Below are 27,657 nucleotides of genomic sequence, written 5' to 3'. Positions count from 1 at the left end.
TTTTACCCATGTTGCTCTCCTAAATATTGGGATCAAAAAAGCCTTAATAATAAGAGCAAGGTTACCTGGGAAATCCAGCAGTGGTTCTCAACCTTTACCACCCCGGGACCCACCTGGAACTGCTTTCCATCGAACTAGGAGCCCTCTTTCATTTAACATTGTGGGAAACGCAGGTGGTCAGGATGCCCACAGCAGCTGTTTGGGATTCACACATCCGAAAACCCCGGTTTTAAGACCACACTGGCTTCCTAGTTCCCACTTGCTTCCATCATACTGTAGTCAAAGATGGATGGACTAAGTCCTCACTAACGAGTCACCAGCCAAAGAGCAGCAGCTCTCCTCACCAATCCTCTTTATTTAGGAAACCCTTTGTCATCAGTCACCCTGACCACCTTCCTCCCCTCACAGGCCATCCTGTCTTTGTCTCGTCCATCGGCTTCATCCAAAGCTCTCTGGAGCCAATGAGAGTCTTTCCATTGTCTTCTCTGTGTACTAACTCAGGCCCATAGATTGTAACCTCTTTGAAGCAAGGACTGTTTCCCTCCATGCCTGTACATCTCCATGCATTACAATACTGCAGGGATAATAATCAGTTACATAGACATGGACATTCACTCTTTATATGCAGCGTTTACCCCCCCTTGTTTCTTTTGCAGCTAAAAATGCAGGACACGCTCCTGCACAAGGTGAATGGGATTCTCATCCTGGTGACGTTCTTCCTCTGCCGAATTGTCCTCTTCCCGTTCATGTACAGGGCCTACGCCAGGCACACGGGGATCCCCATCTACATGGTGCCTTTCCACATCCCCATGCACTGCAACGTGGCCAACGCCTCTCTCATCGCCCCACAGCTCTACTGGTTCATGCTGATCTGTAAGAAAGCTGTCCGACTCTACAGCAGTTCACCGTCTGACAAGAATAGATAATTGCCGGCAGAGGCTGCAGACCACAAGGTTTGAGACTAAGCCAGCATCCTGGCTCTTCTCCCAGCTGCCTTGCCATTAAAATCAGTGTTGTCGGTACCAGGTTGGGACCGGAACATCATTGCCCATTAGTATTAGGAGGCCCTTTTACTTTAAAGCAGCTGTGTTGTCTCCGCTGCAGTTCAGGGAAGCAGCACCAGCCTGTTACAGAAGGACTGTCTTTCTGTAACACTCAAGTGTCCTGTGTCCTTCTGTCTGGGGGGGAACCCGGCTAGTGGGAGCATTATGTAGGTGAAGTGCTAAAGAGCCTCGCTGTGGTCAGACTCTCTAGCTATTGGTCAATGAAATGCTAAAGAGGAGAGAGGGGAGCCAAGAGGGTTTGTTATAAATATTCTGGTCAATTTAATAGGTGACATTGGCATTGAAAGACTACGGCACAGACCCAGACCTGGCAGCAGTGGGTGCAACGCCCCCAGAAGACACTGGGCCAAATTCAGTGGTGTGTGTAACCTGTGGGCTGTCACTGGTGTGATTTAGCATTTAGTGGTTGTGGAAAACCAGGGTGTCATACACACTGAGGGGCAGGTTCACCTCGTTCAGGTTCGGAGTTATTCTGATTTACAGCCTTCCAGCTCAGAGCAGAATCTTGCCCTGGGGGAACAGAAAAGGGGGTGATATTCTGAACAGTCTGCTCCCCTTATGCTGCCCTTGTGCCATGGCTGAATTTGGTCCATTGCCTCTGGGGAAGTTTCTAGTTGCTGCTAAGCACGAGTTTGTCCCTTGGCCACACTCCATGCAGACCTAAGTGCCATGTTTCCCCAGGTCTGGGATTACACAACCACTAACTCAGCCCTGGTGAAAAGAACCAGAGAGAAGAAACTGGAACTAGGAATTATAGGTGAAATGCAACAAGCTGCTGGAGGCGGCAACACCAAAACAGTGGTCACTGACTGACACCCCTAGTCTAGTCCTACACCAACGCTGACTTGGGCCCACAGTATCTGCTGCACTGACTGACTGTTTCCCCTGACCCTGCTTAGTACCACACCCCCTGCAAGACTGGCCCCAGACTGCAGCACTTTGCTTAATGCCGAGAACCAGATCTTTCTGTGGACTAAAGACCGTAGCAGGTGCAGAAGCAAAACACCAACCGCTCCGAGCACAGACCTCTGATGGACAATCACCATATGCACAAGAAACACCAGGATAGTCACTGGCTCTTTGTAACCTTTGGTGCTAGCACCAACGGGCTGCATTCATCCCTGGAGAATAACTCCACAGAAGCGAGTAACTCCACCAGGGGCAAATCTGGACCTTACTTATCTGTGGAGCAGGGAGTTTACAAAAGGATAGGCTGCCTTGTAGCTTTCATTCAGCCGCTGCACAAGAGCTGAAGACTGTGTTTGAAAGCACTTAGCTCTCCAAACCCCAGTTCCTTCAGGCATCAGGTCTTACGCTGGACATAGTCACATGTTCCTGGAAGATTAATGGAATTGGCTCTTTCCAAGCTTAGCTCTAACAATGTGTCACTGCAATGACTGACGGATTAGTACTGTGTTTTGTTTTTATTATTATTATTAACTACAAAGGCCAGTCAGATGGGTGGGTTTCCACTTTGTAACATGCTCTCAGAGTTGCAGGCATTCTTATCATGCTGTTTTTGTTACAAATAATTTGCCTTATGTAACGGAAAGGAAAAAAGCCCTTGAGGCATTTTAAAATTTGCACTAACATTGCGCCTACTCACTACAATGCCCGTCGGAGGGGAGACCAATAAAGACCTCTTTTCAGAGCTACTACATGGTGAATCTGTCTTGTACAACATGCACTTTCTGTGTAGAGAGGCTCTAGCTGGCTGAGGGGGAAGTCAGGGTTACCAGTCTGAATCCAGCTCAGCCCAGAAGCAACCCAAATTCATTACCAAGCTGCTAGAGATTTAGGGGTGTCACTTAATTATCCCCAGCAGGCAGATGGTGATGTCACAATCTGCCCATGAGGATCTAAGCCCCATTTGCTGACAGTATTAGCAGGGGGCCCAGTTACTGAATAGCCAATGGAGGCTGAGCTTCTCTGGATTAGAGTTACAGGGCTGTAGGCCTGGTGCGAAACTCCTTAACAGCAAACACAGTAACAAGACATTAAGGCAGATTGGAGTTGAGGGTGCAATAGCTGAAGAGCAAGTCAAGAGCAACTAAAATGGAGGCTACTTTAGCTGGCAGGTTTCAGAGAGGATGCAGACATCAATTTCTAAATGCACCATGACACTCTCAGGCACGTTAAAAAATACAGCTACAAAACCAAGTCCAAAAGAAAAGGTTTATTATAGATCTTACAAATCTCCAATTAACTTCTCCTCATCTTTGTAGGGTTTAGGCTCCGTTCAACACTGGCGTGTCTCATTCTGTCATGCCTCTGAGCTTTGATGATCCGTGGAGCCGAGACACGCCGTTTTGCTCCAGGTGTAATCTGTGACCTGCTTGCCACCTGGGATGGCTCACAGCTTGCTCAGCTTCTGCAGTAGCGTGGCCCGGAGCTCCTTGTTGCTGACATTGTCGGTGATGGACTCCAGGAAGTGCTTCTCGTTGGCTTTCCTGAGCGCGCTGCTCAGGGACTTGTCGGAGGCACTGAGCGTTTCATACTGCGAGAGGATCTCCAAGGCCAGGACCAGGAGCGGCTCACCGGAGCAGTCATCCGGCAGCATGGCCACGACATGCAGCACATGGCAGAACACCTGGATGTAGATGAAGGACACTTCCTGCGTGGGGTTCTTGTCGTCGGCAGAGTGCCAGTGAGAGAGGGAATCCCTCTTGACAGAGCCTAGCAGGTCGGTGAGGCTGCTGCTGTAAAGTCTCACCACGTGCTGCCAGGCTTCTGCCGGCAGCCAGCTGGAGCAACTGGAGCTGCATAACAGCTGGAATCCTCTCAGGAAGAGCACAGAGAACTGGAGATAGTGGGCGAAAGGCCTGAAGTTGAGCAGCGGCATGTACTGCACGTACTCCAGAGTATAAGGTACGTGAAGGACCTGCCTGTGTAGCAGGCTTTCAATCACCTGTGTGAGTCTCTTCCATTCGCTGTGGCTGCACCACGGAAGGACCTGTATCAGGGCCACCAGGAACCCTTTGCTGAACAAGTTGACTTCTTCTGGGTTGTCCACATCAACGGTGAGGAGAGAGAGCATTTGCTCCCTCAGCGCCGTGGAGATGCAGCAGCACTCCATCCAGGCCAGGAGCCCGCTGCCTGCCCCATAGGCCGGGACGGGGCGGGACGTCCACTCATCCTCTGAGAGCTTGCAAATTTCAAACAGGGTAGCTGGGACTTCGTTCTTAAAGTGGTCCCCGAAAAGCTTCTTCAGCCGGAGACCAACGGTCCAGTCCAGCAGCTCGACCTTCCGGCGCAGCCAGGCCAGCGACTGGATCCACACTTCTGGGGCAGGGGCAGCTTTCTGCCCCAACACCTCGCAGAGCTGAGAGAGAGTGGTGGCAATCAGGTCTTTGGCCTCCAGCGAAGGGCAGTGCTGGTCCCTGAACCGGTGCCAGTACTTTGTGTAACCATCCAGGAGCTTGCAGAGGCCCAGAAGAAGCGGGAAGGGGTAGCAGGACTTGAGCCACTGTTCCTCTGGACCAGGCTGGACCTCCAGAACCTTACTGAGGATCTGCAAGCTCAGCTCGATGTGAGCAAAGTCTGATTTCAAATAGGGAAGGACAAAGGCTTTGGTCACCTCTGCAGGGGAGAGGAGTGGATGACCTGAACTTGGCTGCATGAGAAAGGTCAAGAACTCTAGAAACTGCTCCTTTTCCTTAGCGGAGGAGAGTCTCCCCCAAACAGTCTCCTTTAGACATCTCTCTAGCAGGCTGCCCGACCGGTTTGGGTCGTCTCGTGCCTCTTGGAAGCTCAGTGCTGGAAAGGAGCACAGAATCTGTGCTAGGAACTGGTGTGTTCCCAGGTTGACGACAGCAAGGTTGCAGACCTTCTTCACCGTTGCCTCTGGGTGGAGCAGAGCCAGCCTCGCCACAGAGGAGACAGCCTTGGTGAGACCTTGATCTGATGCACTCTGCGTGATCTGGTTGAAAGCCAAGTTCAGCTCCTCTTGAAACCCTTCCATGAAAGTCTTCAAGTTCAAGGACAAGCCCTGCCCACCCCAAGAAGCCAGGACGCCCGAGATCACCTTGTTCTTGTCAGGTAGTGGAAGCTCAGTGTAACACTCCAGAATAGTTTTGACCACTTGGCTCTGCAGCTCCCTGCTCTCTCTGTTATCGGCAGACAGGCTAAAAGTCACGGTGGTCTCCAGCAATTTCAAGACCAGCTCTGGTTTCTGGAAGAGAGCTCTGTTTTTAACAAGACAGGTGACCCAGTCCTTAGAAAAAGCCCAGGCTTTCTCAGAAGCAAAAATGGAGCACATTTCTGTGTGCCGGTCCATCCTCTTCTCGATAATTGCCATGGCAACCAAAGCCATGACACTGCTGTCTGAATTCCTGCCTTTCAGCTTTGGATTGATCTTCTTGAGGAAGTCCACAATGATCTGTCCCAATTCTGACACCATTTCCTTCTCATCCTCGCTCAGGTCTCCGGACTTGGCATAGGAGATCAGGTTCTTCCCGAAGGCTGTGAGGCTGTCAAGGAGTCGGTAGCTTTCGTAGCAGATCTCTTTGTGGTTGTTCAGCACGCACTGCAGCTCCTCCCCCCAGCTCTGGAGCAAGCTACGGAGGAAGTTCAAGCCAACAAACAGCTCTTCGCTGGACAGCTTGACTATGGACAGCAAGCTCACGCTCCTCTCGGCCTCCTTCACTTTCTCCTCCAGACCCCTTCTGTTGTACCGGTTCTCGCTGTCATCGTTCCAGATGGTGACGACGGATGCAATCTTGTCTAGATATGCTTTGACGGGCAGCGAGCTGGACTCACGCTCTATCACCGTGAAGACCGACAGCAGCTCCACTAGGTTGGCCAGAGCACAGCACTTCATCTTGGGGAGGACGATGCTCCCGGAGATCTGCTTTAGCCCATCGATCAGAACTGCCAACAGGCCAGTGGCTATGGGGGGGCTCTGCAGGGAGAAGGGGTCACCCTTGAATCTCTTTGCAGGCTGACAGGGCTCATCGGGAGACTCGGACAGGTGCTGATGGGCCAGAGTGCTGAACATCAGGATCATTTTGTCTTGCTCACCCTCCTTGTGTTTCATTATCTCCCACCAGACGTCCAGGAAGAAGGCGACATCCACCAGGGACGTCTCGTTCACAACGTACTTGACAAATAGCTCGAGCTCCCGCTGACGCACGGCTGCAGGCAGTGCCAGCAGCAGCTGCACAAAGAGCCGTGGCGCATTCAGAGCCTTGAGCAGCTCGAAGAGGACGGTGTGGTTTATACGCGGGATCATGCTGCCCACCGAGAAGAAGACATCTTCCTTCCACTGTTGGTCAACTGAGGTGGAGCCCGCAGAGGACAAGGGGCAGGGAAGGAGGATTTTGGCCCAGATGATGATAACCGCTTTCTTCTTCCACACATTGGGTTGGGGTGGGGAAGAGGAACGGCTGGTGCATATTTCCTTCAAGGCATCGGTTATAGGCTGCCCAACCAGGGGCCAGTCGGATTTGGCCAACTCTGACAACGCTTTGGGATGATACAACTTTGTTGCTAGCAGGAATCCGCCATGCAGAACGGTTGTTTCCTCACAGATGTTCAAGGGTCCTGTTTAAAGAGAAGCATACACAGACATGGTAATGAATGCAATTCAATCTGAGAGGAAAGATGCTCTTGTAATTAGACCAGGGCTCAGAAGAGCTGGATTCAATGTTCTGCCACAGCCTCCTTGTTTGACCTTAGGCTAGTCAGTCTGTAAAATGAGGAAGTATTACTAGCCCTTCTCCCATCTTTCTAAAGATAAGAATGGCCCTACTGGGTCAGACCAAAGGTCCATCTAGCACAGTACCCTGTCTTCCGACAGCAGCCAGTGCCAGGTACCCCAGAGGGAATGAACAGAACAGGTAACCACCAAGTGATCCATCCCCTGTTGCTCATTTCCAGCTTCTGGCAAAGAGAGGCTAGGGATACTATCCCTGCCCATCCTGGCTACTAGCCATTGATGGACCTATCCTCCATGAATTTATCTAGTTCTTTTTTGAACCCTGTTATGGTCTTGGCCTTCACAACATCCTCTGGCAAGGAGTTCCACAGGTTGACTGTGTGTTGTCTGAAGAAATAATTCCTTTTATTTGTTTTAAACCTGCTGCCTATTAATTTCATTTGATGACCCCTAGTTCTTCTGGGTCACCAAATGAAATTAATAGGCAGCAGGTTTAAAACAAATAAAAGGAAGTATTTCTTCACACAACACACGTCCAGTCAACCTGTGGAACTCCTTGGAACTTCTTCTGTTTCATCTCCTTAGACTGCAAGCTCTTTGGAGTGGGCACTGTCTCTTTCTATGTATACACACAGCACCTAGCATGAGACACTGCTATAATACAAACAGTTTACTTAAACTAACTGACACTGAGGAATGTTAATGGATTGTTACGGAAATGCTGCAAGGAAGTAAAAAATTCAACCTTCCATCTTATAGGGGGAAAAACAACCCTGCATTAACCCTTAATGCAGCAAGTCCACCAGATCTGGGGATTAGAGAGATGATGTGATTGTCCTGAACTCCAAACAGGAGCCCAGCACATACCAATTACACACAAAAACATGGTCAGTTTACACACGCTGCAGTAGCTCCTTCATTAGCATAGGGCAGCCTGGGAGCGTCAGGGAAAGAGGATTACACACGCATGCACAACAGCTTGCAGGGAAAGGGATGTTTTCCAGCTGATGATTGTTGTATCAGCCTGTGTTTCTATACAGCCTACAATCCCAAAGCAGTTTACAAATTAGACAGCACTGAAATGCAGGTAGGCTAGAGGCAATGAGTACCAACACCCATGCATTGAACACACTACACAACAGCGGGGGGTGGGCTCCGGACACCAGTACAAACTCTTCCTCTTAGAAAACGTGCCACGGGATCAGTATTGCCCACACAGCACAAACAGGGCTCTGGTTTCTAAGATTGCCAACCCCACCACTTCTGTCTCACAGACAAAGAACTTAAGATTTCTAACCCCCAGAGGAGGAAGGAATCTGTGAAACTGCCCCTCCACTGCTGTGGTGGCAAAAGGTGCATAACGGGGGCTTCTGGAGGGATAGAGGAAGGAATTTGGTGGCCCTGCTTCCGAAAGTCTCTGTGTCTGCTTGGCACAGGCCCTGCTCTGGTGTTGTACATAAATACAGAATTGTGAGACTAAGTCTTTCCACTTTCCACGGCACTTTCCAAGAGAGGATCTCATGGAGGTGGGGGAAGCACTACTGTCAGGCTCACGTTCACTAGAGGCACAGACAGGTGAAGTCACTCACCCAAGCTCACACATCAGCAGCACCTTCAGACCAATGTACCAGCATGGTGGAATGTTGCAGAGCTCTAAAATGCGAGCTGCATTCCAGCACACCCCTGCAAGGATCCTGCATACACACGCCCACCCCTGAGGAAAGGCTAGGCCTTGCTTCCAGGGAAAAGTCACATCTAGAAGTCCTGTGGCTAAAACACTGCCACAAGACAATCATTGATCTGCACTGATCATGCTGTACTCTGCAAATTCTTCTCCTAATACAACATGCCCCATTGGTCTAAAGCTTTGGGCTGTAAATCTCCAACGCAAAGATCAAGGGGGCTGGCACTGGATTCCCACAGTAGGTGGGGTTGCCGTGTAGGATGCTGGTGTGTATTTTTGTTACTGGATTTGAATCTTTTCTGTTTACATTGCCTGCTCACAGAAGGTTCATTGTCCCCTCCGAACAGTTTCCAAACAGCGTTACTGGCCGTGATATAACGTTCTATGAGAATTGTGGACCTCTTGTCCAGGCAGGTTAACCCTCTGCTCCTCACACACTGTCAGAGAGGCTGTAGCAACAGCATAAGCCACAAGAGAAGAAGCAAGGAGGGATCTGCCAGTGTCTGTCTCTCATGCATGTGGATGGAATCGCAATCCCTGAAGCGCACCTTTTTTGGTACATGCAATCGGGTGTACAAACAGGGCAAACGATTCTCTCTCGGGTCTGATATCTGCTAACCCCCTAGCTGACTCCTCAGCCAGCCGGTGCAATTACTTAGCTCAGTCCAGGGTCCCCATTTAGGCGGGGAAGGCTGCTGGGATCAGCATCCTTGTATAATGCAACTCTGCGGGGGCGCACTCTTACATCAGGGTAGCTTGCCCAACCACCGGCACAGAATAGCTGGGATACCTGGCGCCTACCCAGGCCAGAAACGTGGGAACGACTTTATAGGGCGGAGCTGTTTATTAAACACCCGGCAGGTGAGGCTGGTTTAAGGTGCTGTGTGTCGCCGCACGCTCACACCCTGCCACGCGTGTCCCAACACAACACGCCCCACGCATGGCTTAACGCAGACACACCCGCACTCCACGCGCGTCCTAACACCCACCCACGTCCAACACAACACCCGCACGCGCGTCCCAACACACCCGCACCCACTCCACGCGTGTCCCCCCCACGCACGTCCCAACACACACACACCCGCCGCTGCCCCAGGCAGCGGGGCCGGGCCGCCCCAGCGTCCCGCGGGCAGGAGCCGGGGGCAGCCGCGCCGCCAGCCAAGCACCCACCTAGCTCCATGGCCCGGCCTGTCCGCTGCTCCGGCGCAGGCGGCGGCGGCCCCGGCAGGGCGAGGGCGGCCCCGGTCCCGGCTGCCCGAGGCGGCGCTTGTGAGCTCGGCGCGCCCGGCTCTGTGACGCTCCGGCCCAGCCGCCGCCTGCGAGCCACGTGGCCGCGGCTCACCCGGGGCTCCCGGCGGCGAGACGCGGCACAGCGGGCTCTGCGGGCGGCTGCGCAGCACTGCAGGGCGCGGCCTGGGATCGCAGATCTTTGCCCCGCCGGTAAGATCCCGCCCCCTCTCGCCCGGCTCCTGGGTTGGGGAGGGGGATTTCCCCCCCAACCCCAGTTCTGTGAACTAGTTACATGCAGTGGGGCCTGTTCAGCGACTGTTTGGAAACGTGACTTGAAACTGAAACATTAATACACGCTTTAAAAGCAGGCACAGTGTATGATAAAATACGTGTATCTGAAAAAGTATAATAGATTTGAAAAGCAGGGACATGGACTAGCTTCCGTCTACAGCTGTTGTTTTTTTGTGACCATGTCAGTGCATTCATTTCGGTGACATTGGCGTACCTAATAATTTCAAATTTGTAAGCAAAGTCTAAAGCAGTTCGCCCTGGCAGCTCCTGATGAGCTGGGGGGAAAGGCTTCAAGACCAGACTGTATTTACATTCACACCTAATCTACTTAGGTATCCAGCAAACAGAGCTGCATTGCCTAAGTGATAGATGTTGGCTGGGGTTGGGTTATAAATCACTTGAATGGGAGGGGAAGGGGGGTAATGAAATGTTGTTGGTCTTATTGCAGGAGTACAGGGCAGTAGAACTGTCCTTAGCCTCTGCTGATTGAGGGCATCAAAAGAGAGGGTGGGGACAGGGGTTTTGCTTGATAGTCTCCCTGAGTCACACGTACTGTTTGACCTGCCCCTCTCTCCCCTGTTTAAAGGCAAAAAGAACAGGAGTACATGGGGCACCTTAGAGACTAACATTTATTTGAGCATAAGCTTTCGTGAAGTAGGCTATAGCCCACGAAAGCTTATGCTCAAATAAATTGGTTAGTCTCTAAGGTGCCACACGTACTCCTGTTCTTTTTGCAGATACAGACGAACAGGGCTGCTACTCTGAAACCTGTTTAAAGACAGCTGATTAGGCTCCAGAGCTAGTCTTTTGTTTTGTTAAGTGACCACTGCAGCTCAAATCAGGTCAAAGTGCTTAGACCTGCTGGGGGACAGTGTTTCTGTGGAAGAGATGGCCCAGTCTGCACTAGCAGCAAGGTTCCCCCGTAGAGCTCAGCTGAAATCACAGAGAGCTGGGTGGAACCTCAAGAGACCAACTCGCAGAGGTCACAGTGGCAGGTGGCAGCAGAAGGTGATGGCGCAGGGCCTTTGGCAACAGAGCGATGGAGTGAACGGTGGCACAACGAATAACAGTGGCCAGAGCGAACAGTGAGCAGCTGGAGGAATGAGCAAGGTGCCTTCTTGCCCCCCACCTGGGAGGTGAACTCATGTGAAAGCACCTCTGAACTCTGAGTCTCCACTGACGAAGGACAACACCAGTGAGCGTTAATGAGGCTGTTAAGAATGCTGGAGACACAACACAGTTCATGCGAACAAACATGGCTGCGACATCATACTGTCTATTTAAGCAAGAGATACCGCACACTACAAACTGGAGGCCAATGTTAAGTGCATGGTCACTTGTTCATCCTGAAGCTGAACACTGATTCTGAACAAGACCAGCAAATGCTCACTGTCTTTCTGCAGGAAACTCAAATTCTGCATGTGGTGCAACAGTGAAAAGACTCAACAGTTCAAAGAATGAAGAACTCTCCCACCACAAAAAAAATTTGCATACATGGCTGATGAATACACCGATGCAAATGGGCATCGAGTATTAAGTCACTGTGTACGTTATCTTGATGTCAGTGATAGGCCAGTAGATGCATTTCTAGATGTTCAAGTTATAGAAGACACATCAGCTGCATCTGTGACAACCCACATCTTAGAAGAGTTAAATGCTTGTCAATTGGACCCCAAACAGATGGCTGCTTGTGCATTTGAGAGAGCTGCAAACTTCTCTGGAAGACATGGTGGAGCACAAGCTTTGCTCAGAGAAAAGCATAACCCTAATCTCTCCTGTACACACTGCAGAGGCCATCTACTCCAACTAGTGCTAGTACGAGCTGCAGACTCTTCAAAAGACATTTAAAAAGCTATAAATTTAATGTTTTCATTATATTCTTTTTTCAGCAAGAGTCCAAAAAGACTGAATATCTTGGAAAATATAGAAGATACACTGGGACTGAAGTTCAAATTAGTCCAACCTGGGAAAACTCTCTGGCTTTCTCATGAGCGATCCTTGGAGGTTGTCTTAAAATTACTCCAGATATTACTGGCTTTGGAAAGTATCTACCAAGATGGGATGGATCTAAGTAGTGAGACTGGTGGATTACTTTTGCTACTACATTCAGAGAAGACTACTGCCATTCTCTCCTTTGTAAGTCTCCTGTTAAAACCACTTGGGTCATTAAACAATGGCCACCCAGGCATCTTCTACAACAGTAGTAGATCTTTGTCCAGCAATAGAAGCTACATTTGGATCAATCAGAGAGCTATCCACTGAAAAACTACTGGAAGAACAAAGACTTCAGTCCAGAAGTTGAGTAATGAAGGCATTTATATTGAATCCTTAAGTGAAGAGGACAAGAAGTGTTTGTTAAGACAACTGAAAAAGTACACAGACTTTATTCTTAAAAATCTACAACAGCGACTTATAGATTCTACTCAACCTCTACGTAGCTTTTACAGATCCCTATCCTATAAAACACCGACAGTTGAGTGGAGTGAGGCACTACCAGCAATGGGGCTGCCGTGTGCTCAGGACAGAATAGAGAATTTGAACACACAAGTGGAATATCGTACGACGAACGAATGAAGATTTGACTTCATCTTCTTTATCATCACTAGTGGCTTGACCCAATCTTTGTGCCATGTTTCCTGGGATGAAAGAAGTAGAAATTCATCTCTTGCTACTCCCAGTCACAACAGCTACAGTTGAGCATTCTTTTGCCTCGAGTGAATAGAATTGTGTGTTCTGAAAGAAGTCGCCTTCTGCCTGATCATGTAAATGAACTAATGAGCATATCAGTTGAAGGAATGGAAGTACCGGACACACAAGAAGCCACCAGAGATGAACGCATTGCATTCAAGAAGTTCATTAACAGAGTTGTGCAAAATTATAACAAGAAACCAAGAAGGATGTAGACATAGTGCTTCATAGAAGGCTTGAGTAGCCAACTTTAATATTTGTGATGATTTTAAAACATGAGTTAAATCTAATTAAATGGTCATGAAACATTTTTCAGTTTTGACTATGGTGCCATAGAGCCACCTTAACCCTCACAGTCTCACCCCTCAGCGGCCCTGACTCCCCCCCTGTAAATTTGAACCCCCCCCCCGCCAATTTCAATTCCTGGGGGAGACACTGGTTGGGGATCCCCGTCAGCCCCTCCGCTGCTAAGGCCCCCCTCAGATCACGCACCGAGACACTGAAAATCTTCCCCTCCTAAAACTCTCAGCTCCCTGCTCCCCATCTTGACTTACCCCGGCTGAGTCCTGGAGAGGGAGATTCGCTTCCCCAGGACACTTCAGATTCCCTCAGCATGTGGGGCTGGGAGCTCTCAGCTTCTGCGACTCAAAGAATCCTGGATACCCTTGAGACTGGGGGGCGGGGTGTGTGTTTAGAGCATCAGTTTTAAATGGAATGAAAGGGGGCTGGGAGAACCACCCCACTAAAGCCGGAGTGTTCAAACCTTTTGTGCCTAAGTTGAGGCATCTCAGTCAAACCAGCCTGGTTTTAGGAGATGCTGAGCAAAGTGAGCTGTCGCTCACGAAAGCTCATGCTCAAATAAATTGGTTAGTCTCTAAGGTGCCACAAGTACTCCTTTTCTTTTTACTCTTATTTAGGTGATCCTAGCTTTGAAACAGAGGGCCCAGGCCTCTTAAGGAACTTAACTTAAACCTATTAGCAGCCAGCAATTGATTAAAGTACTTCTCTATAACCAATGGTCATATTTGCATTGCTTAGCTAGGTACTATGACAGGGCACTTTATAAATATCTATTTTAGTATAGGACAAAAACTTCCACTGTTTACGTGACTGTCTCATTCGGGGCACAAAAATTCAGCATGGGGATATGGTGGGGTTGTGTTTGTTTGTGGTTGTTTTCCAGTATTGCTAAACTCAAGGCTTCCAAAATCATGTCAGGCCCCATAAAAATTAACTTTAAAAATAATAAATAGTTGGGTTCTTTTTATTTTCCTTCTGGATTTTTAAATGTTTGAGTCACATCTTCAAGTTTTTCTCCACAATGATCAGGGATAGAAATTTACATTTTTCTACCCCCTTCTTAAATGAAAGCTGAGACTGGGATACTCACCTGACTCCAGCAGCTGGGGCTTTAAGAAAAAACACCAAATAGTAGAACAGTTGGCAACACTGCTTCTTTCCTAGGCAAACTGCCAATATATAGGCACATCGGGTTAAATTCCTCTTGGCAGAAAGCCAGAGCAACCCCACTGAAATCCAGACTGACACAGATAGAGTTAAGACCAAATTCCTAGCTAAATTTGTTTTCTTTGAATAATTGCCTTCCTTTGACCTTCTTCCACATTGGTTACAAAGGCAGACTAAACCTGTCCATATGTTTAGCAGATTTCTGATGAATAGATGGCCACACATTTTACAAACCAGCTATATTTATAAACGGTCTATATTTTTATACCATGTTCATCACAGTAGAGAGACTAACTGCTATACATAGAGAGAAACAGACCCCAAGAGCCTGTCTCCAAAAGGGAAAGTAATGCTCGGTCCAAGAAGAATTGACTGTAAAAATCTGTAAAATCTGCTAAATACCCCAATCTGGGATTAATTTTAAGGCCATTTGAAAATTGTATTGCTCCTGCTACAGACAGTTGCACGGTCTTTCATTGGGGCATTTAAAAATCTTACTCTGCTGTTGCAACTCTCCTTCATTCCAGTTGTCGTGGCCTGGGTCAACCCTTGAGGATCTTGGCAAGCCCTCTACAGCAGAAGAAAGGAGCAGTCCTGACGCTGAGCTCTCACCATGTCTCAGGAGGAATTTGAGAAAGCTGCTGCTATGGTCCGGGAAATGAAGGTGCCGATCTCAGACCAAGAAAAACTGGAGATTTACAGTCTCTACAAACAAGCCACCATTGGGGACATCAACATCCCCTGCCCTGCTCCAACTGATGTAATAGGCAAAGCCAAATGGGAGGCCTGGAATGGACACAAAGGGATGAGCAAGGCTGATGCCATGAAGAATTACATTGCAAAAGCTGAAGAACTGAAAAAAAAGCACGTAGCTAAAAATTAAGTGTTCACAGATATCAGGCAGCCATGTGGCATTAGCAGGCTTTTGACCCAACATCCCTGTTAGGGAGTTTCCTCTCACCCCTTAGATCAATGTAGAGTAGCTGCCAAGCCAATACAACTGTAATCAGCAGCCATGGAGTGTATATGACTGAAAAAGTTGTGCATGGCCTTTGAAAGTCTATACGAGTGCGGAAGTTCATTTTAGGATAAGGATCGTTCAATCATTGTTTATGATTTCTGGTAAACTCTTACCGATACTTAAGAGGCTTACTTCACAAGCCAGTGTATTTGCTTAAAGGAAAACCCTCCCTTTGAAAAACACATTACTGTCTATCAGCGTTGCACTTATCAGAGTTACAAGTGCTGCTCAAGCTTACTGTACATAAAGGAACGTGATGGGCTGTTTGACTTTGTGCACTGGACAGCACTTTGTACAGTTTCTCCCTTACTAAAATGGGCCTGTGGAAACCAGACAATTAAATAAGAAACCACATTGCCAATATGTAATCCTGGGGTGTGGAGAAGACACACCACAGGCAGCCTTTACAAGGTCAAATGTTGTGCAATCATTAATCCAGAACAGGCCAGGGTTAATCTAGACACAATCTCTCCCTCTCCACTTTAATTTCCTTTTAACGCTTCAGATTCTGTGCTGAAGCTCAGTTCCTAACGAAGCATATCAGTTTAGCAAGCTAAAGCGATACAACCCCATGGCAAACCTTTGATTTAGAAACCATTCCGTCTCTCTCACTGGTGCCAGGGTGGGACGTTGTTACTAAATATATGCAAATAAAAACTGTATGATGGGGGCTCATTGAGAGGTCAGCAGCTCTCACTCCCCACTATAAGTTAATTGCTATGGCAAAGATTGTGATGACATTAGAATGATGATGCCAAGGACCAAGAAACAGATGAATTCCTCACCATCCCAGTTGCCCTTTTCAGGTACTTGCCCCTCTAAACAAAACACAGGATTACTTCCAAGTGTGTTATTTACAAAACCTTCCATGTGCCCTTCACACATGCAGCACCACGGCTGCTGCTGTAATGGGTAGAATTCCATTTTCACTTTACTTTACAGCAGCAGGTTGGGATGTAGACAGCGGTTGGCCACTCTGCTCTTCTGATTCAATGGAACTTTTTCCAACGAGCTTAAACTCATCTACTACAGAAGACAGAACGGTCTTATAGACCAGCCCAGGCTGGGGAATGAACTCTTCCACCAACTAAGGAACCACACCAAACCTCACCATCTTCTGCCCCAAGTGCAAGGTGTATTTCTTTGACCTTGCCCTCTGTAACAAACCTATAGTAAAGTGGCATGTATTTAATATATAATTGAAAAAAACAGACACCCAAACCCCACTTCACTGCATGCACTTCTGCCCCTGCTGAGATGAGGAAAGAAGAGACACATGACAAACATCAGTGACTTTGTGCATGACTGGAATGGGTTTAGGCCCAAATCCACAAAAGGTATTTAGGCACCTAATTCCCATTGATTTCAAGGGGAGTTAGGCACTTAAAGACCTTTGAGGATCAGGCCTCCAACTACATTAAGGAGCAGGCTTTAGGACAATATATAGAAGAGTGTACAGAAGGAACTTTGTCATTAGCACGGATGATCACACCCGTTAAATTTTACCAGTCATGAAAAGCTGGATTTTAAAATTGAACTGCAGTCAGTGGCAGCCACATTTCATTGTAGTCAAAGTCCAAGTTCAAACAGCAGCCACCTGGTTTGAGTTTAATAATAAGAAAGTCTCCATTTCACTTTCCTGGCTGTACTGCCAACTGTGTCTTTTAAAAGGTAAATGATACAAAGATAAACCCAGAGCTTAGCCTGAGATTGTTACAGCATCCAACACATTATTAAAATGAACCCACCTCTTTGTTGTGTGTTTGTACAGCACTTAGGAGCCTCGGGCCCTTGTTTGTGGGCACCAGACACCATCACACTGATGTATATAATTTCATACTGGGCTGTGTGAACTGACAGGTTGAGATCCAACCATTTGAGAATAAAAGCGAGCATGCTACTCCTGACACTGGGAGTACATTCAGATCCCATTTCAATACAAAAATTAGAGCCAGATCATTACAGTGTCATGCACAGAGTCTGAAGCTTTGTGTGTGGTTAATGCATCTTCACATCATGTTATGTTTTAGTTGTATGGTATTTGAGGCACTTCAATCCAGGCAGAGCTTTTCAGGCATCTGGCAGCACTGCCTGGCTGAGATAGTCAGGGAATTCTCCTCCCCATTGATTGTTTCAGGCACTCCCCAGCATTGTGATGTCATCACATGCAGGACCCAGGCTGTGACTCACCCTAGAGGCACCACAGAAGGGGGGCTCAGCAAGAGAAGGAGGGGGCTGAGACACCCGGAGCATTCACTTTGCAGAGATAGTTACAGCAAGCTGCTATCTGAAAGTTCACACAACTGTGGAAGTCCATTTCAGTTTAAGAATAGGCCAGCCATTGCTGAGGAAGTCTATGAAACTGTTACCAATAATTCAGACTTAATTGATAAACTACAAAAGCGTATTGGCTTAAACAACACCCTCCATTTGAAAGTGACATTACTATCTGGAAACGTTGCACTTACCTGAGTTAGAAGTGATACTTAAGCTTACTGTACATTAAGGAACTTGATGGAAAATATTGCTATTGTTTTGACTGTATTTGATAGCTTTCCATAGTCAGCTGCACCCTTACTGAAAAGGGTCTTTGACACTATCCCTTTAAAAGTGAACAGATGTAATAGTAGGTTAAGACAATATCCAGCACATGCTCAGAACTAAACAGTTTCAAACTGGGCTTTGAGAATGTCTCAGTGAACAACAGCTGAGATCCAACCCTCCAGAGGTAAGTTTGAGCATATTATTCCCAACACCTACTGTATGTTCACAGTCCATTTCAATATGAGCATTAGACAAATCTGTAGTATTAGGCAGAGTGTGAGGCCCAAGGGGTTTGGTGCATTTTCACATCACAATATAAATACAGATGTTTTAACTGAAAGATATTCCAAGCAGTCCCTTCTCCCGTGTAGATCATAGACCTAGACAGGATGATGCAGTGACTTTTAGGGTTCTGATAGTACTGCACACTGCAAGAGAAAAGGTTAATAAGTTTTGTCTTACAGTAGAGGACCGAAATAATTAGAGCCTCGGATTAACTCTTTTGATGTGTGCATTCATGAAAGCAGGTTGAAATAAGAAACCACGGCAAAAGAAATTTAACACACTCCTCTCTACAGCTTCCCTCTTCCAGGCCTGTTACCTACGTATATAGCAGATTATGTTAAACAGTAACTATTACCTGCAAATGAAATGGCAATCTGCACCTGGCAGCTGAGGCAAGCGGAAACATTTACTTCAACAAATATCATTTTTGTTCAAGTGTTTCCTTGTTATCCAGTATAATTTGCACAGACATAAGCTCCCATGTACTCCAATATAATCGTTAGCCTTAGCTCTGGATACATTAAAGTCGGAGTGTGCATACAATGTAATCTAAACCACACCTAAATTCAAAGCTCCCTCCCCATACTGAATACCTAGTCTCACGTGTAGTATCAATTACAAAGAAAAAGGACACTATTAGAATAAATTCTTAAGATATCAGGGGTCAAAGTGAAAGACCGGTAACAAACTTAACACTACCACTATTAAAAACTGAGGGGGAAAGGATAGTAACGGGCCCACTATTACTCCAACATTGAGCTACTTTTTCTTTCAAGTCTCTCGTTAAAGTTGGTTGTTTTGTTTTAGTTTTACAATTGCTACCTAGTTGAACTGAAAAAAGTTTAGCCCAATCTTTCAGAAACAAAAAAATACCGAGAAGCTGAATGTTAAGTGGCCCCTTTCTGCTTAAATCAAAGACTAATTTCAAATATTTTGGTGTTTATTATGTTAAGAAATTGGATGAAAGTAAGTGGGTGACATTTGCTTGCAAGTTGATTTTTGCTCACTTGTTTTTGTAACACAAGAGGCTAATTGAACTTTTCCCAGAGAATTATTAAAAACCAGTAAGCATATGCAACAAGTATATTGTAGATATTTATTCAGAACGTGCTGATTCTACAGTTCCATCAGCAACAGCAGGCATTCAAGTCAGTTCAACCCAGAAGACGACAAGTTGTTAAATTAACACACTTAAAGCTAATTTCAAGACAGCTATCCATTTGTCACTTTACTCTTCCCCTCTCCCAAATAATAAAGTCTGACTGGCTCTAGTTTGGAATGTCAAGTGTTTGGTGCACTGCAGTTAGCAAATAGATATAATGCAGCTTAAGGTGCATGGAAGCCATAGGACAGACCTAGTCCAATAAGGCCTATCAGGGAATCCTCAGCTTTTCACATTCTCCAAAATAACCTCATTTCCTCTGGCCTGAAAGGATGGTTTGAGACAGAGCCAGGATTTTATGCTGAGTGGGGAAATGGAAGAAGAGTTACACTGGCAGTACAGAGACAAAACACAGCTTTTGAAGAGGTAATGAGCATATTTCTCAGCTGTACCAATGAAGTCACACATTTTAAACTCTGTATTGGTTCTTCCCAAATCAGTTCCTGCATCATTCTTTAGAAATTCTGACCCAGGAAACATACTGGTTAATGTGTCTAAAAAAAAGTCTAATTCCACCCATTGATTTTGCCCAGTATTTTAAGGTCTATGTCGCACCTTTGTGTCGTGATGGTTTGAAAGCTAAGAAGCTTGGACTATGTATTTTACCTTCTGTTGATTCAGGCATTTACACTATGCTCATCACGGTGCTCTCATTAGTACTGCAGTGATTTATTTGTTTAATGTTTATCTGGAAAAAAAGATAATCTATGCTCAAACATTTTAATCATATGCCAGCTAATAGCAACTGAGCTATCCACCTACATTTGGCTTCAGGGAGGTTTTTCTCAGAATCAAAACCTAGATGTCAGCCTTAGGGTTTAGATAGGGAAACTGACCTGCATAGCTACAGCAGGACAGCTATTCCACTAAGAGCTAGATATTTATTATTATAATTATGCTAATCAATTTTCCCATGTAGACAAGCTCTCAGTTCCAGATTTAATCTATGTCATAAAAACACAATACTTGCACTGTTCACAACAAACAGTAGCTAACCAAAGGCTTTTTCTTTTCTATGTGCAGCAGACTGAGCATTGCTAAAGCCACTGACCGTACAAAATGCTCTGTAACATACACAACTAGTCTATTTGTTATTATACCACCATTAATGTTGTCCCTTTCACTTCATGGCAATAAGTTCTGGAGTTGTCCAATACATTTTCCATGAATGGAACCAACCATCAATATAACATTTACTTTATTCTTTAACCTATACTTTGCTTTGAAAGCAAGTATTTCAACACTTCCAAAGAGCTTTTTTCCACCAGCTCTGAACCACGAATTTTTATTCGGTTAGGTTTAGCAGCATGAATTATTTGGAAGAGAACTGCTAATTAGAATAAAATACCATAGTTTAATCTAATTAGTTAGTGTTCTGATCCTCCCCCTTGCCAGCGTTCTGTTTTAGCGCATGCAGTAAATTCATTCTGGTCTTATTCAGCAGGGTGAATTTGAAATGGAGTTATTCTTCACTCCGAAATCCCTGCAGAAAGATAGCTCAGTACACATCCTGCAATAGATATATGCTACCTAAAATACCGAAAAGATGCAGCTAATGTCTAGGCTAAACTCTGGTCTCTCTCAATCCAACAGGAAAGAGAAAAGCTTGAGAGGGTGTCCTATTACAAGTCCATGGCCCCCATGTTATGAAATCAAATGCTCAATCTGTGCATCACAGCACAACAAAACTTTCCCACTTTTCTTCCATAGACTTTTGCAAGGGCATTGCACACTCTCTCACTGAATGGGGACAACATGACTGCAAAACCGGACACATTTTACAGGTGTTTAGCAGCTAAAGGCATCGTTTATGAGACAATTCTCTTCAACTAAGCAGAAGTCTTCTGCATTTTGTGCTTAGCAAACCACTCGTCACTTTTGTCTGCTGCCATCGCCTGTACAAATAGAAGTGAACAATTTGTATAATGATAAAGTTATTAAAACAACAGCCATTTACAGAAGCAAACACGTCCAGGATTCTGCTTGGGTTAGCGCCAGTCAGTCGACTGGATGACTGCAGTCAGTCGACTGGATGACTGCAGTCAGTCGACTGGATGACTGCAGTCAGTCGACTGGATGACTGCAGTCAGTCGACTGGATGACTGCAGTCAGTCGACTGGATGACTGCAGTCAGTCGACTGGATGACTGCAGTCAGTCGACTGGATGACTGCAGTCAGTCGACTGGATGACTGCAGTCAGTCGACTGGATGACTGCAGTCAGTCGACTGGATGACTGCAGTCAGTCGACTGGATGACTGCAGTCAGTCGACTGGATGACTGCAGTCAGTCGACTGGATGACTGCAGTCAGTCGACTGGATGACTGCAGTCAGTCGACTGGATGACTGCAGTCAGTCGACTGGATGACTGCAGTCAGTCGACTGGATGACTGCAGTCAGTCGACTGGATGACTGCAGTCAGTCGACTGGATGACTGACTTATTCACCAATAACGACCAACTCTTAAGTTAATCTGTGATTACCTAAAGCAAACAATTCTACCACACTGTAAATGAAAAACAATGCTCTTTGGGAATCACCTCCAGACTTCAGTACAACAAAAGCAACAGACACTCCCTGCAACAATACATGTTAGTTTCAGAAGCAAGTTAAAAAAGGTACAGTGAGTGACTGTCACTGCTGCACCAGATAAATGTATCCGACAAAGTGATTTGGTAAGACACAGGCATGACAGGATCAGTGTCTCCTGCTCTGAAACGTCCCTTTTCTTTTCACACTTTTCCTGAAACCGCTTGTCATTTCTGTAGCAGCAGCCCATTATCTTGTGAAGCTGTTCTACTGCACTGAGCTGATTGTAGTTACAACCAACAAGCCACTTTCCACTGTTACTTAAGTTGATTTGTAACTGATACTTTGCACTTCTAGCATCGTCCATTCTGCAGCCCCCTCTGAAGTGAGGAGTAACACCCAAGTGGCCACCACAAGAACAGGGAAGGAAAATTCTTTCCAGGATACAGAGGCAAACCCCCAAAGCTATTTGGGATTTTTAGCATCTGAAGAACTGCATGAAGCACTCATCTGAAAGACCCCTTTAGAACTCAGTGTAGCTGCCTTTGAAGGACTGGAAAGGCACTGGACCGTGTTGGGATTTTAAAACATACAGGTAGTCTATGCATTTCTATCCTGATGCTCCGACCTCTCCACCAACAAACAATACAGAGAATATATTACTTACATCATCTAACAGCTTGTTGCCATTGGGATCCATCTTGGAAAGCTCTCTAAATGCCTCATCTCCTACAAAGCAGATTTCATGGTTGTCCTAAACCAGATTTAACAGGAGAGAAAGTGAAATTGCCTGAGGGGGAGACTGAATTAAAGTTTATTCTGTCTCTATTTCAAACATCACTCACGGGATCAGCCAGGATAACCACTTGCACTGTTGCTTTTCCAGGGGTGTCCAAGCTAACTAGGGGTGTTAAAATCTTCTGCTTCTCTTTCTTCATCAGTGCTTCAATGTTTGGCAACTTAAAAACAAAGAGTGAGCTGAAGGTCAGTTGTGTCATATCAGGCTGCGATCATTTACTGTACCCAGTACTCACATCTCCATCACATTCTCACCAAGAGAAAGTTAAACACAACTCTCATTTGATGTTATCGTCTTGTTCACATAGTGACGTGAGAGACCTTCAAGTGGCTATCGGTATTACCATGAGTCACCCTCCACATGGCCAGCCCCGGTAATATGGGAAAGGGCCAGAGGAAGAAGGAAATCAGTTACCTCTTCCTTTGGGCAAGAGAAGGCAATCCGCCCAAAAGCTGTGGCATGATCCACTGCTCCGCCAATGCCCTGCAGCTCCAATTTACACTGAAAGAGAGGGATTGAAAGAGTCTAGCTTGCAGGGAAACTAATCTGAAGACAAAAAAAGAATTCATACAATTTTTATTGCATTTTTGCTTGCATGCCAATCAGCGTTACATAATAAGCTAATCATGTCAAAGCCACATATGCTTATTTCCCAGTGCATTAAGGTAGTAGTGACCTCTGTCATCTTATTTGAAAGAGAGGCTGTACGCAGATACAAAAAACAAAAGCAGAATGATTCACCCTGAGTATTTGATAAATTTAGTCTGACTGCAAATTACTGAATGGATAATCTCATGTTCATGTTAACCTCTTTGTAGAAAGAGCAGCTAGGGCCCCGATTTCCCTTTTCACTCAAAATTACCATATTTCATGGTATCTTAACCTTTATGCCTCTTTCCTGAGCAGTTGCAGCTGGGGTTCTCATTTTTATATGGCTATTTGCTTGCTTTAAAGAAAGGCCCTACATATGAAATGAAGCATGGGCATTATTATGCCTATACTTTAAGTCTTTTAGATTAAAAGTTAAGAGCAAAACTAACATCAAATTTGACAATTCCACCTTTTTACAGTATGTGCTTAGCAGGGAGGCAGGATGGCAGACACCCTGAAAAAGCAAACATTTAGAAGTTTAGAGAAACAGCTGTTCTCAGTAAGATTGCTTTATTTATTTATTTAAGGTTCCGTCATTATGAAATGAACCAATCCCACAACATACTATTTTCAAAGAATGGTCACTTCTCTAAATGACTAACCTGGTTATCTGCATAGCCTAGCAAAGCCCTTTGCTTTTCCTCATTCGTCTCATAAATTTTCATTCCCAGCAGATCAGACCAGTAGCTAACAGACTTCTGCAGGTTCGAGACTGCCAAAGTTACTTTTAGCACGGGATCTGCAAGATTGTAATAGTTTCCTATTAGTGGTGTGTATGTTGTAGTTTTAAACTCTAGGTTTTTGTGCTCATGATAATGGGAAACAAATAGCAACAACATGAGGCAGGCACACTTTCCCATAAATCTTGGACAAGCCAGATTTGCAACCTCTTCTGATGTTCCAGCTCTCAGTCTCTGATGACAAGAGAAAAGGGTATGTGTGAGTTACCTTGCTGTGGTTGTTCTTTGTCTTCCAGGTAGAACTTGTATCCTCCTGGGGCTTCAGTTTCAAATATACCCTTTGCAACTTCTTTGAGTGGCCATCCCATCTTCCTGGCATTGCTCACTGCCTGGCTGGACATAAGAGTCATGCCCTAGCAAGGATACAAAGCACAAACATGCACCGATACACCTGTGCAAAGATGCACCAACACCATCTTTTTGGTCAGCTGATAGATCTCCAAGTATCAGCACAGAATCCTAATCTTCATCCATTGCCAGGAACAGAGCAATCATCTATGTAGTCTCTGCTCTATACCCCGGGGTAAAACACCTACTGGTGTCAAGGAAACCTCAACAGCCCAGATACTGGTTCCTTGCCCCCAGCTTTTCAATTATCTTCCTCCAAGAGAAAGCGGAGAGAGGGGGCCATAATTACACAAGTGGTCTGTAGTAAGAGTTGGAGCTATCCTGAACAAGGGTCTAAACAGCCTCTGAGAGGCTGGTTATCTTGCCTCTATAAAAACAACTCTGTCTGTAACACCTCTTACACAACAGGGAAATATGAAGCAGAGAGATGGAGTTTAATAGGCCAGATCCTGGCTCTACCGGTTTTTGCAGAGCTCACCAGAACAGCACTGACCAACTGGGTTTTGCAGAGGCAGTGGCCAATTCAAATCCAGAGTTCTGCCACCTTAGAGAAGAGTGGCTTCCATGACCATCCATCCATCTCTGACTCCGGGGGGGAGGAGAGAAAGTGAGTTCCTCCTTGGCTGGAAGTCCAGGGAAATAAAAGGGATGCTGCAGTTCTCCAGAATGATCTATCAGAAAGCTCCAAATTTTGCTGTCAGTGAGGTGGGGAGTGAGGGGCTCCCTGGAACAAATACAACTGCACCTCCCTGCCCAACTGCAGCATGAGCACAAAGCACCTCTCCCCACTTCCTCTTCCTTGCACAAAAGACATGCAAACAGCACCTGCAAGACTCCCCTCAGGGAACAAAAATGGATAGGGAATCAAACAGTATCAGGAAAGCGCATCCAAGACAGTCTGAATGGACTCCGAGCCAAAAAGCTCACAACAAGAACAAAAGAACGTTAGGACAGCAAGTGATATTTACCAGAAAGTCACTGCCGAGTCCATACTCTCCAACTCCATAATTGTAGGTCAACTCTGCAACAAAGTGATCATCTTCGGGCCCATAGCCCACCATTGTTTTGCTCCACTTTCCATCATAAGGGCTAGGACAACCATCACATTTATTTGTAGTCAGTATCAGAGACAAACAAAGAAACCCCCCACACAAGTAAGAAGTGCCTCCGGACAGGAACTGCATTACCAGTGGTCCAGCTAATCCAATATCCTACCCCTGACACCAATCAGTGCCAGATGCTTCAGGGGAAAGTGCAGAAACCCATACCATACAAACTTTTATACAATACTATATCACTGAAAGAGCATGCCAGTCGGTGCCGACTTCATGTCCTCAACCATGAAAGGATCCTTATAGTTTTATCCTCTCCTATCTAGTTTCTTACGTAACAGCAGATGCAGCTCTCCTACAAATAGTCTAATTTTGTTTTGAAATTTACTAAACTATTTGCTTTGATAATATCTTGCACCAGCGAGTTCCACTGGTTAATTATTCACCATATAGAAGTCATTTTTTTAATATGAGTTCCGGCTAACAGGAGGAGCCGGCACTATGACTAAGGGATTCCCACAAAGTGTGATAGAAAACAGTAACTTTCCAGTAAGTTCTTAATTTAATAGATTCCAAGGCCAGAAAGGGCCATTGTGATCATCTAGTCTGATCTTCTGTAAAACACAGGCCAGGGAACTTCCCCAAAATGATTTGTAGACCACAGCTTCTAGCAAAACATCCAAACTTGATTCCTCTTGTGGAGGATCCACCACAACCCTTGGTAAATTGATCCAGTGGTTAATTACTCTACTGTTAAAAATGTATGCCTCATTTCAAGTCTGAATTTGTTTAGCTTCAACTTCCAGCCACTGGATCATGTTATACCTTTGTCTGCTAGACTGAAGAGCCCTCTGTTATCAAATACTTGATTCCCATGTAGGTACTTATGCACGATAATCAAGTCACCCCCTTTACCTTCCCTGCTAAGCTATGTTAATGTGTAACTAGGAAGGCACAACTGCACAGCCATCCAAAAGAATGATTAACAGTAGTTTTCATATGATTTGATCCATAATTTGATCCATAATCCAAGCATAGGAACTGCAACTATAGTGCAAGAGCTAGGATAAAATTAAGTGCCCTCAAGGTTCATGTTTCAGAGCATAAGCAGCTCACCAGGTGGAGTCAAAAAGCTATTTCCTCATCCTCATACAGGCAAATTGTAAAGTTAGACAATATATTCTAAGCTCTTTCTTTTTGAAAAGAAATGAAAGGCCACTGGCGGTAGCAGGATATTTTATTTTAACGGATTTATTTTGACTTAAGATAATAAGATGCCCACCCAAGGCACTAGGCTTCCTAATATCATTTACAAACACAATAAAATAAAATCCCAAGAGCATGAAGTATAATTTCCATTCAGGAACCAGTGGCTCAGATCAAAGGTATTTAGGCATCTAACTGCCTTTGAAGATCTGGGCCTCCATGACTACGTAGACTGTTGATCTGCCATGGCAATGCTTATGTTCCAATGTAAGCACCACTGACGCAAGAAGATACATTCTTACTTCCTTCAAATGAAATGAGCAATGTTTAGGAAGCATGCTCAAGGGTCTATAAGTAAGCCCATTTGGTTAGTCAGCATCTGCAGATGTTTTAGTTTAGCTAAAGATTACAAAGAGAAATAACGGTACATACCCATTACAAGTAGCTTTGCATCCTTCCTCAAATTCTTCGTGTCTTAGAATCTGGCAGATCGAACACATGCAACAAATAAAGCCTACTTAGTCCTTAACGGGAAACAGACCTAAGCACACCCCACCAGAACGCTGAGGGCACATCCGCCTCGTGACAAAAAACCCGGGTTTGCGGGGCTAAGAGTAGCAGCGTACACGTTCAGACGCAGGCTGAGCCCGGGCTCTGGGACCCCACAGAGCGAGAGCGTCCCAGAGCTTGAGCTCCAGCGTCTTCCTCACCACTGAGCAGCCCGATAACCTGAGGGGAGTCAGCGGGCACAGGCCAGGCGCGGGTGTTGGACTGCAGCGCGGACACGCTCGCACGGGGCGGCCGCCCGCTGTGGAGCCGGGCTCTCAAACTTCACGGCACCGCGACCCCGGACAACGGGGTCACTCCATGACCCGGGGGGGGGGGGGGAGCCCGAGCCGCGCTGGCCCGGGGTGGGGTGGGGGCGCGGAGCTCGGCTTCAGCCCCGGGTCCCAGCAAACCTAACGCTGGCCCTGGCGACCCACGGAGCCCCGCAGCGCTCCCCGCGCCCCGCCCGGCCACAGAACGGGGCAGCGGCGGGCCGGACGCAGCCAGCTGAGGGCGCCCCCCTGCCCGCTCACTCACCCTCATGCCCAGCAGCTCGCGGTAGAAGCGGACGCTCTGGCCGCGGTTCCCCACTTTGAACACGAAATGCAGCGCGCGGCGGGCTCCCATTTCCGACTTCGGCCCCTACTTCCGGCGCGTGGCGATGACGCAAACCTCCCAGCCGCGGCCGAGTGAGGG

The 27,657-nt window shown here is 46.4% G+C and overlaps 4 protein-coding genes across 7 annotated transcripts in view; 2 read left to right on the top strand and 2 right to left on the bottom strand.

Annotated features, from left to right (window-relative positions):
* The window catches only part of TLCD3A (TLC domain containing 3A), a 20,685-nt gene extending 6,009 nt beyond the window's left edge, over nt 1-14,676 (top strand). The window contains exons 5-6 of one of the 3 annotated variants that reach the window (XM_075120789.1): nt 657-953; nt 14,608-14,676. In XM_075120789.1, coding sequence (XP_074976890.1) covers nt 657-926 — 270 coding nt within the window. In that variant the 3' untranslated portion in view covers nt 927-953; nt 14,608-14,676. Of the gene's footprint in view, nt 1-656; nt 2,720-14,607 lie in introns of those variants that run through there. The other 2 variants (XM_075120788.1, XM_075120787.1) reach the window with 2 other exon arrangements.
* Nucleotides 3,226-9,707, bottom strand: GEMIN4 (gem nuclear organelle associated protein 4). The gene is made up of 2 exons (XM_075120777.1): nt 9,575-9,707; nt 3,226-6,605 (listed from the first exon to the last, which is right to left on the bottom strand). The coding sequence occupies exons 1-2, from the start codon at nt 9,582-9,584 to the stop codon at nt 3,418-3,420; spliced, it is 3,198 nt and encodes a 1,065-aa protein (XP_074976878.1). The 5' UTR covers nt 9,585-9,707; the 3' UTR covers nt 3,226-3,417.
* On the bottom strand, nt 6,475-27,657 carry GLOD4 (glyoxalase domain containing 4). Of its 2 annotated transcripts, none has more exons than XM_075120786.1 (9): nt 27,499-27,657; nt 26,848-26,897; nt 25,126-25,246; nt 24,018-24,162; nt 23,672-23,808; nt 22,833-22,919; nt 22,465-22,578; nt 22,287-22,373; nt 6,475-6,605 (listed from the first exon to the last, which is right to left on the bottom strand). In XM_075120786.1, exons 1-9 carry the CDS (start codon nt 27,586-27,588, stop codon nt 6,597-6,599), a joined length of 840 nt encoding a protein of 279 aa, XP_074976887.1. In that variant the 5' UTR covers nt 27,589-27,657; the 3' UTR covers nt 6,475-6,596. The 2 variants fall into 2 exon arrangements, with proteins under 2 accessions (XP_074976887.1, XP_074976886.1); XM_075120785.1 differs by lacking the exon at nt 6,475-6,605 and adding an exon at nt 19,013-20,987.
* Nucleotides 14,686-19,003, top strand: LOC142069501 (diazepam-binding inhibitor-like 5). The gene has a single exon (XM_075120794.1). The coding sequence runs from the start codon at nt 14,694-14,696 to the stop codon at nt 14,961-14,963; it is 270 nt and encodes an 89-aa protein (XP_074976895.1). The 5' UTR covers nt 14,686-14,693; the 3' UTR covers nt 14,964-19,003.

Source organism: Caretta caretta, chromosome 17 (genome assembly GCF_965140235.1).
Source record: "Caretta caretta isolate rCarCar2 chromosome 17, rCarCar1.hap1, whole genome shotgun sequence".
NCBI lineage: Eukaryota > Metazoa > Chordata > Testudines > Cheloniidae > Caretta > Caretta caretta.
The sequence above is the reverse complement of the archived record's forward strand: the minus strand, read 5'-3'. Positions and strand labels throughout refer to the sequence as shown.

Coding starts and splice junctions, on each gene's coding strand:
- LOC142069501 (XM_075120794.1), top strand. CDS start 14,694: ATGTCTCAGGAGGAATTTGAGAAAGCTGCTGCTATGGTCCGGGAAATG.
- GLOD4 (XM_075120785.1), bottom strand. CDS start 27,588: ATGGGAGCCCGCCGCGCGCTGCATTTCGTGTTCAAAGTGGGGAACCGC. Junction 25,247..26,847: donor TGCAAAGCTACTTGTAATGG/GTATGTACCGTT, acceptor TGGTTGTCCTAG/CCCTTATGATGGAAAGTGGA. Junction 23,809..24,017: donor CAAAGAACAACCACAGCAAG/GTAACTCACACA, acceptor ACAATCTTGCAG/ATCCCGTGCTAAAAGTAACT.